This window comes from Rhagoletis pomonella, unplaced genomic scaffold (assembly GCF_013731165.1).
Source record: "Rhagoletis pomonella isolate Grant_MI unplaced genomic scaffold, Rhpom_1.0 Rhpom_scaffold_01713, whole genome shotgun sequence".
In the NCBI taxonomy this organism is placed as follows: domain Eukaryota; kingdom Metazoa; phylum Arthropoda; class Insecta; order Diptera; family Tephritidae; genus Rhagoletis; species Rhagoletis pomonella.
Window position 1 is genome coordinate 27,339 of NW_023460267.1, and position 11,785 is coordinate 39,123.

The following is an 11,785-nucleotide window of genomic DNA, read 5'->3' on the forward strand; positions in this document are numbered from 1 at the left end:
ATACTCGTTGACCTATTGCTCATATGACGAGTACATACTCTATTATTTTAGTACTTACTAATTTGTTTAAAATCAGTAATATTTGCACATTAGATCGTACCAGAAAAAAAGTTTCTGAAGTACTTTTGTAAGGCAATTTAGAAATTTTTTTTTTTTGTCCGAACGTAGGAGTCACATTTTTCATCAAATCTTCGGCATTCGCAGTTGGATCTTAAAGTGATATTTCGAATCTTTTGCCTTGAGAATACGACTTGTTGTTCCACTATATATATACACCTCAAGTACACCATTCTAGTACCTACCCACCAGATCTCGGCTCTTATCATCCTAACGTACCACCCCAATGCCAGTAAACTTAAGCTCGTCAAAAATAAAAAATAAAAATAAGCAATTATTGCAGCAAGACTATTTCGAAATAGTTGCTTAACGTAGCTGTCACCGAAAAATGTAAAAAGCGACTAAGGAGTGTACAGCGAATGTTTATCTTTGCTTGTAAGATGGTACGGTCTAATGTACATACATACATATGTACGTACAAACGTTAAAGACTATGTCGCATGCGTGCATGCTTAATAGCTTTATGTTGTTTATATAAATTTTCCCGGTGCCAATCTAAACACACAGCAAACTGGTTTTACTCAATGACAATTATTAGATACTAGTCAATAGTTCAGTTAGAAATTAAGTGTATTTAAATTTTTAAATGCAAGTGTTATATTCACGTAATAGAAGGCGGTTTTAATATAAAATTGTTACATCATTGAGAGGATTGGGCCGCTTTTCTGAAGACAACTAATATATAAATTTACTTTTATCCAAAAAAAACTTATCGATGTAGTCTGCTAAAATTGCTTAATGAAATTGTATTTTATATTTTAAGTTAAATTTAATTTTTAGAAAGTTATTTTCTGTATATTTTTAAATAATGTTTTTTTGTTTAAATTTTTTTTTTAATTTTTAGATTTTAATATTAAAAAAAAATAATTTTCAATGTCATTTAATTTTTAGAAATTTATTTAATTTTCTTTGATTAACTTTTTTTAAACCTAACTATCTATTAAATTTAAGATTTAATTAATTTGAAAAGAAAATACTTTTTGAATGCAATTTGCTGTTATTTTAAAAAGGAAAATAAATTTTTTTAATTTCGTTTAATTTTTAAAAACTTTTTTTTTAAGTTTTTCTTTTTAAAATTTAATTGTCTTTAGTTTTTAGCTTTTATTGTTTTAAGAAGAGAAATATCTATAAATTTAAAATGTTTAATTTTTACAAAAATAATTGCTTAAGGCAAACAAAGAAACGCTAAGACCAGCCCGTTAGCAGATCTTTCAATTAGTCTTTCGAAAGACAAAAAAGAGCTTTCAAGACAATTGCCGGAATTGATAACCCTTTTAGGAAAGACTTTTATCTTTCGAAAGTCTGTAGTGAGTTCAAGATAGTTGCCAGAAAAAATATTAAAATGTTAAGCCCCCTCGGGATTTTCTAAAAAATTATATATAGAAAAATATTGAATTTCAAGGTTTTTGTGCCATTTTTACGAAAAGCATTTTTTCTCTATATAAAATACATGGAAAACTTCATGGGCTTTGAGGTAGTTCTAAATATTATTTTTCAACAAAAAAATGTGTTCGGGTATTATTTTTTTTTCATTTGAAAAATCCCTCATGTATTTTTCATCCACCTTAATATACCTACATATGACTGCATCACTCCCTTTACAAAAAAAAATCGGTACTGTTTTTCCATTAGAACTATAAAATCTATTATATTTTTAGATGTCCACCAAAATATTTCGGAAAAATACGAAGATTTACATGAGCTGGACCGATTTGAAAATACTTCCAAAAATGGAGTTTTTTTTTAATAAAAATAGTTTTTAAAGATGTCTTTTGAAAAACTCCCCTCAAATGACAAAACGGTTTAAGCTTAAAAAAATTTGCATAACAATATTAAAAAAAATTAAAAAAAAAAAATTTGAACGTAATCGTAATAATGAGATTTTTGTGCTGATTTTTAACTTTTTTCAAAGATTGGTATAAGAAAAACTTGAATAACTGAACTTAAACTCTTTCGATTTAGGCTTGTGATCTCATTGGAAAGGTATTTTCTCACCCTTTTGTTTGCTAATAAACTCATTCAAATGATGAAAGAGAAAGGTAGGATGAACGAACATCATTCAAAGTTGAATTGAGATGTGTTGGTATTTGAAAAAAAAAATTGGGATACGAATGACTTTTTCTGCACAGAAATAAAAATAGTGGGAAAATATCTTTCCACTGAGATCCCATAAGTCTAAATCAGAATAGCTTTGGCCCAGTTATTCAAGTTTTTTGTAAATCAATCTTTGAAAAAAGTTAAAAAAAACAGCATCAAAAATCTCATTATTACGATTCCGTGAAAAGATTTTTAAATATTTTTATGCAGATTTTTTAAGCTTGATCTGTTTTGTCATCTGAGGGTTTTTTCAAAAAGTTCTTTAAGAAAATATTTTTATTATTTTTATTCATATTGGAGGAATTTTCAAATTGGTCCAGCTCGCTAAAATCTTATTATTTTTCCAAAATATTTAGGTGAACGTCTTAAAATATAATAAATTTTGTAATCTTGGCGGAAAAACCGCAACTTTTTTTGGTGATGCAGTCTAATGTACATATAATGAAAATATGTACTTTATTTTTACTACCAAAATATTGTCACCATAAGTATTTTGTTTTTTGTGACCTTTACCCAACCGCCCTTAAAGATGTTACATAACCTAATTTTAATTTAGTAACTGCAGCTGGGCTTCGACTGCCATCTTGATGTTAGCAAAATCTACACAACAGTCGGCATCGAACCCCCAACCCTCTGATACAAAGCAGTTATACTGCGAACAATAACATTCTATGTTTGAATGTGAACGGGCGTACTTTCATCGAGCAATTAATTATACCGGCTTCTGAGATTACTGTTATTACATATGTATGTATGTACATATGAAGTTGGTATATATTTTACTAATAAGTAATAGCGATCATTTAACGAGTAGATCAAGTGTAATGCGTAAGCTGGTTAATTACAATGATTTCATTGCATTCTAATTTAATAAATATCAGCAAGAAAGACATTTTACTTACAGTTTTCAATGGGTTGCGTGCGGCGCTATGATAGCTTGAATTCTAACGCGTCAAACGGAAAGTGAAATAAAACCGCAAACTATTTACATAGTGCGGGTATTTTTGTGAAGTGAATGTGAAATATTGAATATCCTTCTTCATATACTGTTGAAATTCAAAGGCAAAAGTGAAGCAAAAGTTGGGAGAATAAATATTTAAATTTAGAATAATAATTTGTAGTGAATTAGAAAATTATTAAAATTGTAAAATAAAAGTTGTATAAAAATTTAATGAACATTTATTAAGTAAACTGTGCGTGCATTTGTGAAAAGTTTTAAGAAATTTTATATATGTACATAGAAAAAAATACTATGCAAAATGTGTAAGAAAAAAATTTGGCAAAGAATCTTTGAAATATGCAATAAATGATTCTACAATATAGAATTTAAGCCCAATTCTTAAAAAAAATTTAGAACTAAAATTTTTTAGAACAGTTGGGTGAAAAGTTACAAGTGAATTGAAAGTAACTGAAAACTAAATCAAATACGCTTCAAAATGTTGCTGCCGCTCAGAATATATCCACTTGGTGTATTATCTATACTGCTAAGTTGCTGTGCGTTTTGTACGCCAGCTCTTGCCGATCCCAACAGCGCTCAATTCGAGTTAATGCAACGATCGTCGATTTTATTTGGCTTGACAACAATCAGTCGCCCAGATATGGTTAGTGCAAGTTGTTATGGACAACTGCAGGATATACAAAAGGCCATACTGCAACAACAACCATGGGCAATGAAGAGTGAGTGTGAAATAATGAAATGTTAAAAAAAAATATTTTTGTTTTGGAAAAAAGCTTAAAGTGCATACAGTGAAATATTTAAACATTACATAAGGGCGGTCCTTAAAGTTGCAAAAATATATATAAATTTATCAGATTTCAAGGCAAAATTTTTGGATTTGCGACGCCTAAATTTTTTTCAAAATTTTAAAAATTTTTCTGGATATTTTTTTTTTGTATGTACAACACAATAAGGTCCACCACGGTGAAATGCAAAATCTTTCAAGCAAAATTTTATGAAATGCAAAAACCCCTTTTCGTATTAAATAATCGGTAAACTAACCAGACAAACATTCTCCCGCTTCTAACCTGCCTGCCATATAACTCCCAGTTGAGGGCTAATTAGCAACTCTTGGACCCGTGAGTGGTCGATGGGCACCCAAATGTATATATGTATGTACATTAGGGTGGTCCTTTAATATAGGAAGCAAATTTTTATGTCCTAAGCCTCAACCCTTACGTCGGTGCTACTACAGTCGAAGATATTACATATAAATTCTGGTCCCGATTGGAGACGGTGTCGCACATGGGGCAAAGTTCAGATTCCTCTATAGAGGCTCAAAAAATTAAAATCATTATTTTTTTTCATCTAATACCCAAAATCAATACTACTAAAGTCGAGGATATCACATATATATTTTGGTCCCGATTGGAGTCGGTTAAGGCGCGTCTCCAATCGGGAACAAAGTTTATAAGTGATATTCTCGACTATAGTAACATCGACGTAAGGGTTGAGGCTTAGGAAATATGACGTAAAAATTTGCTTCCTACAGTTAAAGACCACCCATATGTACATACATACATATATACATTAGGGTGCCCATCGACAGTTTTTTTTTAATTTCAAGACCCTACGCCAGAATTTCCTTCCATTATGTGAGAAATATTATTATTTTTATAGATTCTTTAAAAATCGTTTAGAGGTCGTGCTTTTACATTTAAGTCAGAAAATAAGGTTATGTAGAATTTTCCACCTTTTGGATCGAAATAGTGAAAAACTAAAAATAGCCGCAGGAAGGGATTTTGAATCCCTGCAAAATACCGTTTGATTGTTTGTAGGGCTTGAATGGAGTCCAACCCAATATTCGAGGATATTGTGAAAAACAAAGAAAACAAAAATTGCCGCAGGTAGATTTTGGCAAATCCGAAATGCGATAGTTTTTTATTTTTCGCATCTAGTTCATATATAGTACAATATCCTCAAACAAAATTTTTCTTAACAATAAAGTTTGAAAAATTCGTGCCAAATATTTTCTATTAAAAAACAACAAAAACAAAGAATTATCGTATCTGCATTTAACATCCATAAACAAGGTTCCATTGGATTTTTGGAAATAGTGTCACTGCAACTGAAAATATCTTAATTTTTAGCCGACAATTCTCACTGAATTCTTCAGCGAATAGAGTGATCAGAAGGCTTCTCGAATTGCCAAGGCCTTGTGCGCCTCGTATTTTCACCAGCGGCGATGTTGAAGTACTATCAGGATGGCAAAAGCCTCCCGCTCCATCGTTCCTGACGGAATATGTATGCTGGTGCTGAATAGGTTGGACCCGGTGGGACTAAAGCACCTCACCAAACTCGTCAAACTTACGCAGACCACTCTCGTCAGTCTCGAGTGGGGACTTTTGCGTGAGTGATACTTAATGCTTTATAAGGAAGACACTTCAAACCTGAGTAAAGTGCACAACACCTCGTCTTCGAGTCATATTCTTAATCACCCTTGTGCGAGAGCAAAGACGTTCAATACGGCTTGTCATTTCACCATCCTGAAAGACATTGAGTCCACTTCTCTTTCACAAGGACTGAGTGGTCGTCAGTCGTCAGTAATACCTCGTGATCATTATAACTCAAAGCCCAGAAAAATCTAGTAGAAGTCCCACACGGTGGTGTCTTTTCCTGCGTTTGTGTAATTTTTACACCTCAAGGCTTCGCCAGCTACCAGAATGGCGTCGGCAGTGGAATTGACCTTCTACCCTATGAAATTCTGGGCAACGTTTTTTTACCACGGTAAAAAAGAGGTTAAGCGCCAGCTGCGAGTTCACGTCTATGTTATGCCAATTCCCACAGAGAATAAACTGAGAATTCTCGGGTCAGCTGCTTTCCTTCTCAGCGCACATAACCACAAGAAAGTGCTCAGTGCTCTGGATGAGATCCAGAACTACGTACGGCAATAACTGGACGCGACGCAGTTTAGCCAGGCATTTATCGAAATTCACATAGAGACTGTTATCGCAGTCCAATTACGACCTGACGTAGGGAAAGGTCTATCTGACACAAAAATGGTCTGCATAAATAAATATTGTAGCAGGTGAAAATTCTACCTATCCACACTTGACTACGACGTACCTCTCAATATGTCTCCTTAAACCTACTCCACTAACACCGCTTTCTTTTTGGTCCGAATCCCACGAAAGAGCACGTTTCTTGGATCTAAAGTTAGTTGAGTTTGACGATAACGATTGAAAGGTTCTTTTATAATAGGCAGAGCATGATTGGCTCTAAACCAAATTAGTGCGGGACCATCTCTGAGGTACCACCTTTCCATTAAAATGAATTATAGAAATCGGTTAACGTGGCCCGCAAAGTTATGCGGCAACATATATAAAAAAAAATCCGACGAATTTATAACCTCCTCTTTTTTTGTGAAGTTGGTTAAAAACATATTTCAATGAATCAAGGTAGATGATGCCTGTTTACTAGATTAAGCATAAATCAGCTGGAATAAGAACTATTTCATTTGTAATTTCGCTTTTCTCTCTCTCTCTCTCTCTCTTCTCCAGTGTACGATGCTACAGGTTCCCGAGAGCCTGGCTTTGTGACAGGCAATGGCTTATGGCTGGGCAGCCGGGACTCTTGTAATGCCGTTAAGCAGCCAGTCAATCTTAAAATATCTAAACACATAGCACACAAAATGAATTCGAAATTAATCACAGACATTGCACCATTCCCTGTCGACTTTCGCGTCGTCCATCTCTGGCATAACTCTACCTGGCAAATGGATCCAAATTTTCCATACTTTGAACCACGCGTCAGTATCGGTCTTTGCCTGCCAACCGCATGCACACTTTCCGAGATAGCCCAACTAATGGCCATTTATGTAGAGGATGAAATATTTGTAGCAAATGATATATTTAATTTGCGGTTACGTGTCGACAGCGTTAAGGAACTTAAAATGCGTCCGGGTTCTTTAGCGCGACCTTCGTGGATAATTTTCTCTGTTGCATGGTCCTTGACTTTGCTATTGACAGCGATGGCTTTGGTTCGGCGCATGAAGAGAAATAATGAAACGGCAGGCGTTGTGGCTGACGGTGATCGAAAGACGAATAGTGCAGATGTAGCGGTGACGAAACCAGAATCGAGTGCAAAACCATTAGCTGGCAAAGGATATTTGGATTGTTTTGATGTGAAAAATAATTGGGAATTGCTATTTCCAGTGGATGCGGCTGGTGTAGTGAGCGGCAACGATGCGTTTCCGGGAGTGAATGGCTTGCGTTTCTATGGTGCGATGGGTGTGATTTTATTTCATCAACTATGCGTTACCTATTTGGCGACGAGCAATAAGTCGGAACACTTCAAATTCATCAGTAATTTGGGAAATTTCGAGGTCTTTGTGGATTTGTTCTTTACAATAAGGTGAGTTCCAAAGAAAGGGATAAAAGATTGAAGGAGCTCTTTTTTAAATTATTCGATTTTTTGCTTATAAAATAAGGATATTTTTAATTTCGTTGAAATTTTAGAAACTTATTTTTTTTTATTGTTTTCAAATTTAATTTATTTTTCTTTTGTTAATTTCATTTTCTTTTAATTTTTAGATTTTATAATTTTAAAAAGAAAAATTCTTTCTATTTCATTTAATTCTGTCGATTTTTTTTTGATTAACGGCCAAATATAAATAAAAAATATATTTCATTTAATATTTGGATTTTATTTTATTATTAATTTTAATATTAAGATTTTGTTTTAAAATTCAAATTTTTATTTTTTTTTTAATTTTTAAACTACTTTCTTCTTTTTTGATTCCATTCTTTCTTTCTTCTAATTTAATCTTTAGGTTTTGGTATAAAAGGAGAATATATAATATATTTTTTTTAATTTTATCTCATCTTAAAAAATATTTGAATTTATTTTTGCTTAGTTTTTATTTTAATATTTTTTATTATTTTTTATTTAGTTTCCTTTTTTTTGTTGGTTTCAAAAAGAAAAAAATATATAGTTTTTAATTAATTAAATTAAAAAAAAAACTTATTGCTAAAATTCGAACAGCATAACGCTTAGACCTCCTCATCAGCTGATCTTTCAATTAGTCTTTCGAAAGGCAGTAAAGAGCTCTCAAGGTAGTTGCCGCAATTGAAAATTTTCTAACGTAAGACTCTTTGCTTTCGAAAGACTGTGGTCTGTTAAAGGAGAGTTGCGCCTTATTAATTTTCTAATTTATCTTTCCACTCTTTTTTGATAAATTTTAGTATCGACACATTTTCAACTACGGAAACGTTATGAGAAAAATTTTGCTCACGCTAAGAAAGTTCTCTGCAAGTAAGTTCTTTAGACTTTTGTTCCTGTTTTATTCTTTGCCAGAACTTTCCGTAGACTTTTGTTTTAATTTTATTTTCTTGGAAATATTCCCGAAAGTGTTGTTCGAATGTTGTTGATGGGTGTTTTGACCGGACATCCCGATTTTCAGTTTTTTTATCATAATTTAAGAGTGTGGGGATGTATTAGAAACTCTGTTAATGCCAAAATAATTTTTTTGAATACTTCAACCACCTTTACTACATAACATAAAAAGTACATGAAACCATTTCTTTGTGTAGCTCCGTCTAATTTTTTTACTATATATTTCTGTTACTCGTATACCTAATTTTTTAAGTTTTATTTTCAGTGGCTTCTTACAAACATATCATTTCTTCCGGAATCCCATCACAATTGATATAATACGCAAATCTGGCTTATGGAAGAATGTGATGCTAATACTCATGTATTTACTTCATCGCTTGATTAGGTAAGTGCCGGAAAAATATTGTACTACCTTATGGCTAGGTTGGGATATGCTAAGTGGCACGTAAAGGCCTCGTAGCCTCGTAGGACCAAAAGACCGTAGCATTGCCAGATACACAATAAGTCGTTGCTTAAAATACTAAGGAAATGTTAAAGAACATTGCTGCCCCTTTAGCGAAATGTAAGTGGACTCTTTAGGACTTTGTCGATTGCCGTTAGCATGATTCCATGATTCTTGAGCCTGCAGTTCCTATTGTTTTCAAATAATAGGTAAGTTTTCTATATCATATTCTCCACATAGTATTTACAAACCTGAGGCCCTTCGTATGTTTCCATACCCCATCTTCCTGACCATACCTGAGCAGATTGTGTGAACGTTTGATGTCGGTAGAGGAATTGAAACGTACATCGTTAGTGGGCCCTCTAGAAGACCCTCATCTTTGGCTAAATCGCCAACTGTTTTCCGCAATTCTCTACACTTTTTGTGCTGCGGCCCAACAAAGCTGATGATTTTTGCTCAGGCTAACTTTCCTTCCTTCTTAGTCAAAATATAGCCTAAATGTGTATACGCATATTTTATTTCCTGCAGTTTCATTGAAGAATAGTGAGCCAGTTACATAGATATATTTATCTACGTAGCATCAACTATTATCTCCATATCCGTATGGCAATAATCAACCTCTTGAAACTTTGACAGATATTTCGAAGTTCAAATGCGGTATCATATATTTAATTTATTCGGTTTTTTAAGGATGACGCTAAACTTATATAACCAAACGTATATACTGAATCCGGGCTGGCCCAAGCTAAAATCCTCTCAGCTTTTGTAAAGGCTATGTTTTACTAGGCAAAACCTGCCCTTTTGTACCATAAATACGGTAGTGTTACCATAAGTAGCTGTGTAAAATTTTAGGATGTAATGATACAATACACGTAATAACTCTTCTTCTTATCTTTCTCTTTCGCACTGCACATAGATTGGGCCCACTCTATTTAATTGCCATCTGCATGAGCGATGCTGGATCTCGTATGATGGACGATCTATCAGTTTTCCATTTTAGTCATCGCGTATATGAGAAATGTGAATTGTATTGGTGGCGCAATGCTCTCTTTATACAAAATCTCTTCAATCACGAGGATATGTGCATGTTTTGGTCCTGGTCTTCGGCATGTGATATGCAATTTTTCATAATTAGCACAATTTTACTCTTCGTTTATGTGAAGTATGTAGGCTGCATACATATGCACATTAGAGTGGTCCTTAAAAATATGAACAATATGGTACACGCTTTTATTGTATTCTATGTACAACATTTCCATTCAAGATTTTTTAGGCTTTTTACATTAAAAAACCTTGGTCGCGACCGCCAACAATTAGTTTAAAATTTCGAAATTTTCGTGGATGTCTTTGTTTTGTACGTATTTTAAGGACCACCCTAATGTGCATATGTGTATATATTTATATGAAAATATCACGCATTAAACAACTTTCCGTCTCTCCTCCCTCTCTCCAGGCATCCGAAAGTGGCAAAAGCGCTTACGCTCTCCATTTTAGCAGCCAATTTGGCATACACCTTCTACATCGGCCTGACCATGAATTTCCAGTACTCCTGGGAAAGCACCTCGTCCGTTTTCACCGAGCTCTACATGCATCCGCTGTCACGCGTTTTCGCTTACATAATTGGCGGTGTAGCTGGCTGGTTTTTCGTACAAAATCAAAAGCATCAACTTTATGCGGGTTTCTTTCAGAATCAATCGTTGCAAGAGTTTCTCGGTTATTTGGCGATTATCGTATTCTTCACTTGCAATTATACAACAATCGCTACTGGGTATTCGATTTTATACTACGTTGTGTTGTTGGTGCTGCAACGTTTGCTGTTTTCAGCGAGTGTCTGTTGTTTGATATTTGCCAACGCGGCAGGTAGCGTAAAGTGGTTCTTTGGCGTTTTGGAAAATCCAATTTTCAAAAAATTCAATCAGATCACCTATGCTTTGTTTCTGATGAATCCAATGAATATTTCATTAGTGACAGGATTTGGCAATGCGAGTATCAACATGACGCCGCTAAGATTCGTGAGTTGATGATTAAAATATTTGTTTTTTCTGTTTTGTCTCTAAATTTTTTTCCAATTTTTTTTCCTTCGTTTTATTTTTTTCTTAATTTTCAGTTAAGTGATTATATTGGCTATTGTGCTGTTCTTTACTTTTTCTGCACAATTTTCACCCTGTTCTTCGAGGTGCCCTACAAGAATATATCAAGACTGATGCTGCAGCGCGCCAAAGAGAAGCTTATCTAAAAGGGTGTTAAAAGTTGCGGCTGTGAATATTAGTTTAAGTTTTAACGTAGCGAAGTATCTGCATATTTATTTCCTTATTATCTAACAAAAACCATATAAATTCATAGTTCAAACTTTGTGCAAAAATTATAAATATTCTGAGAAGTTGCATCTAATTTTTTAACTTTTTATTTTAATTTTTCAGAATTTTTTGAGTATGCAGTTTTCTAGCCCATTAAATTTTAGTATAATAAAGTGCAAGTTTGAAGTTGCTGAAAATTTTGTTTTGATTTTGTAAATTTTTTTTTATACATTTTCTTCCATACAAAGTATATTCGACTTTTTTTTGGATAGTGTGTGATACTGTAAAAAAAAACATTATTAAAAATCAACACAATTCTTTTTCAACGATTCTTTAGCGAAAAAGTTGAACATTTAGATGCAACTTCGCTGAATTTTCATAATTTTTGCACAAAGTTTGAACTATGAATTTGTACGGTTTTTGTTAGATGATGAGCTGTACTTTTATAAAAAAAAAATAATAAATATTAAATAAAAGAAAAATTTGAATTTTTTTTAAATA

At 33.2% G+C, this 11,785-nt stretch overlaps 1 protein-coding gene across 1 annotated transcript; it reads left to right on the top strand.

The window, feature by feature from the left end:
* Window positions 1–3,596: 3,596 nt before the first annotated feature.
* LOC118752643 (O-acyltransferase like protein-like) lies at window positions 3,597–11,524 on the top strand. Its single transcript, XM_036487530.1, has 6 exons — window positions 3,597–3,891; window positions 6,712–7,564; window positions 8,811–8,930; window positions 9,904–10,149; window positions 10,441–10,999; window positions 11,095–11,524. The coding sequence occupies exons 1-6, from the start codon at window positions 3,651–3,653 to the stop codon at window positions 11,221–11,223; spliced, it is 2,148 nt and encodes a 715-aa protein (XP_036343423.1). The 5' UTR covers window positions 3,597–3,650; the 3' UTR covers window positions 11,224–11,524.
* Window positions 11,525–11,785: the final 261 nt, after the last annotated feature.

Coding starts and splice junctions, on each gene's coding strand:
- LOC118752643 (XM_036487530.1), top strand. CDS start 3,651: ATGTTGCTGCCGCTCAGAATATATCCACTTGGTGTATTATCTATACTG. Junction 3,892..6,711: donor ACAACCATGGGCAATGAAGA/GTGAGTGTGAAA, acceptor TCTCTTCTCCAG/TGTACGATGCTACAGGTTCC. Junction 7,565..8,810: donor GATTTGTTCTTTACAATAAG/GTGAGTTCCAAA, acceptor TTTTATTTTCAG/TGGCTTCTTACAAACATATC.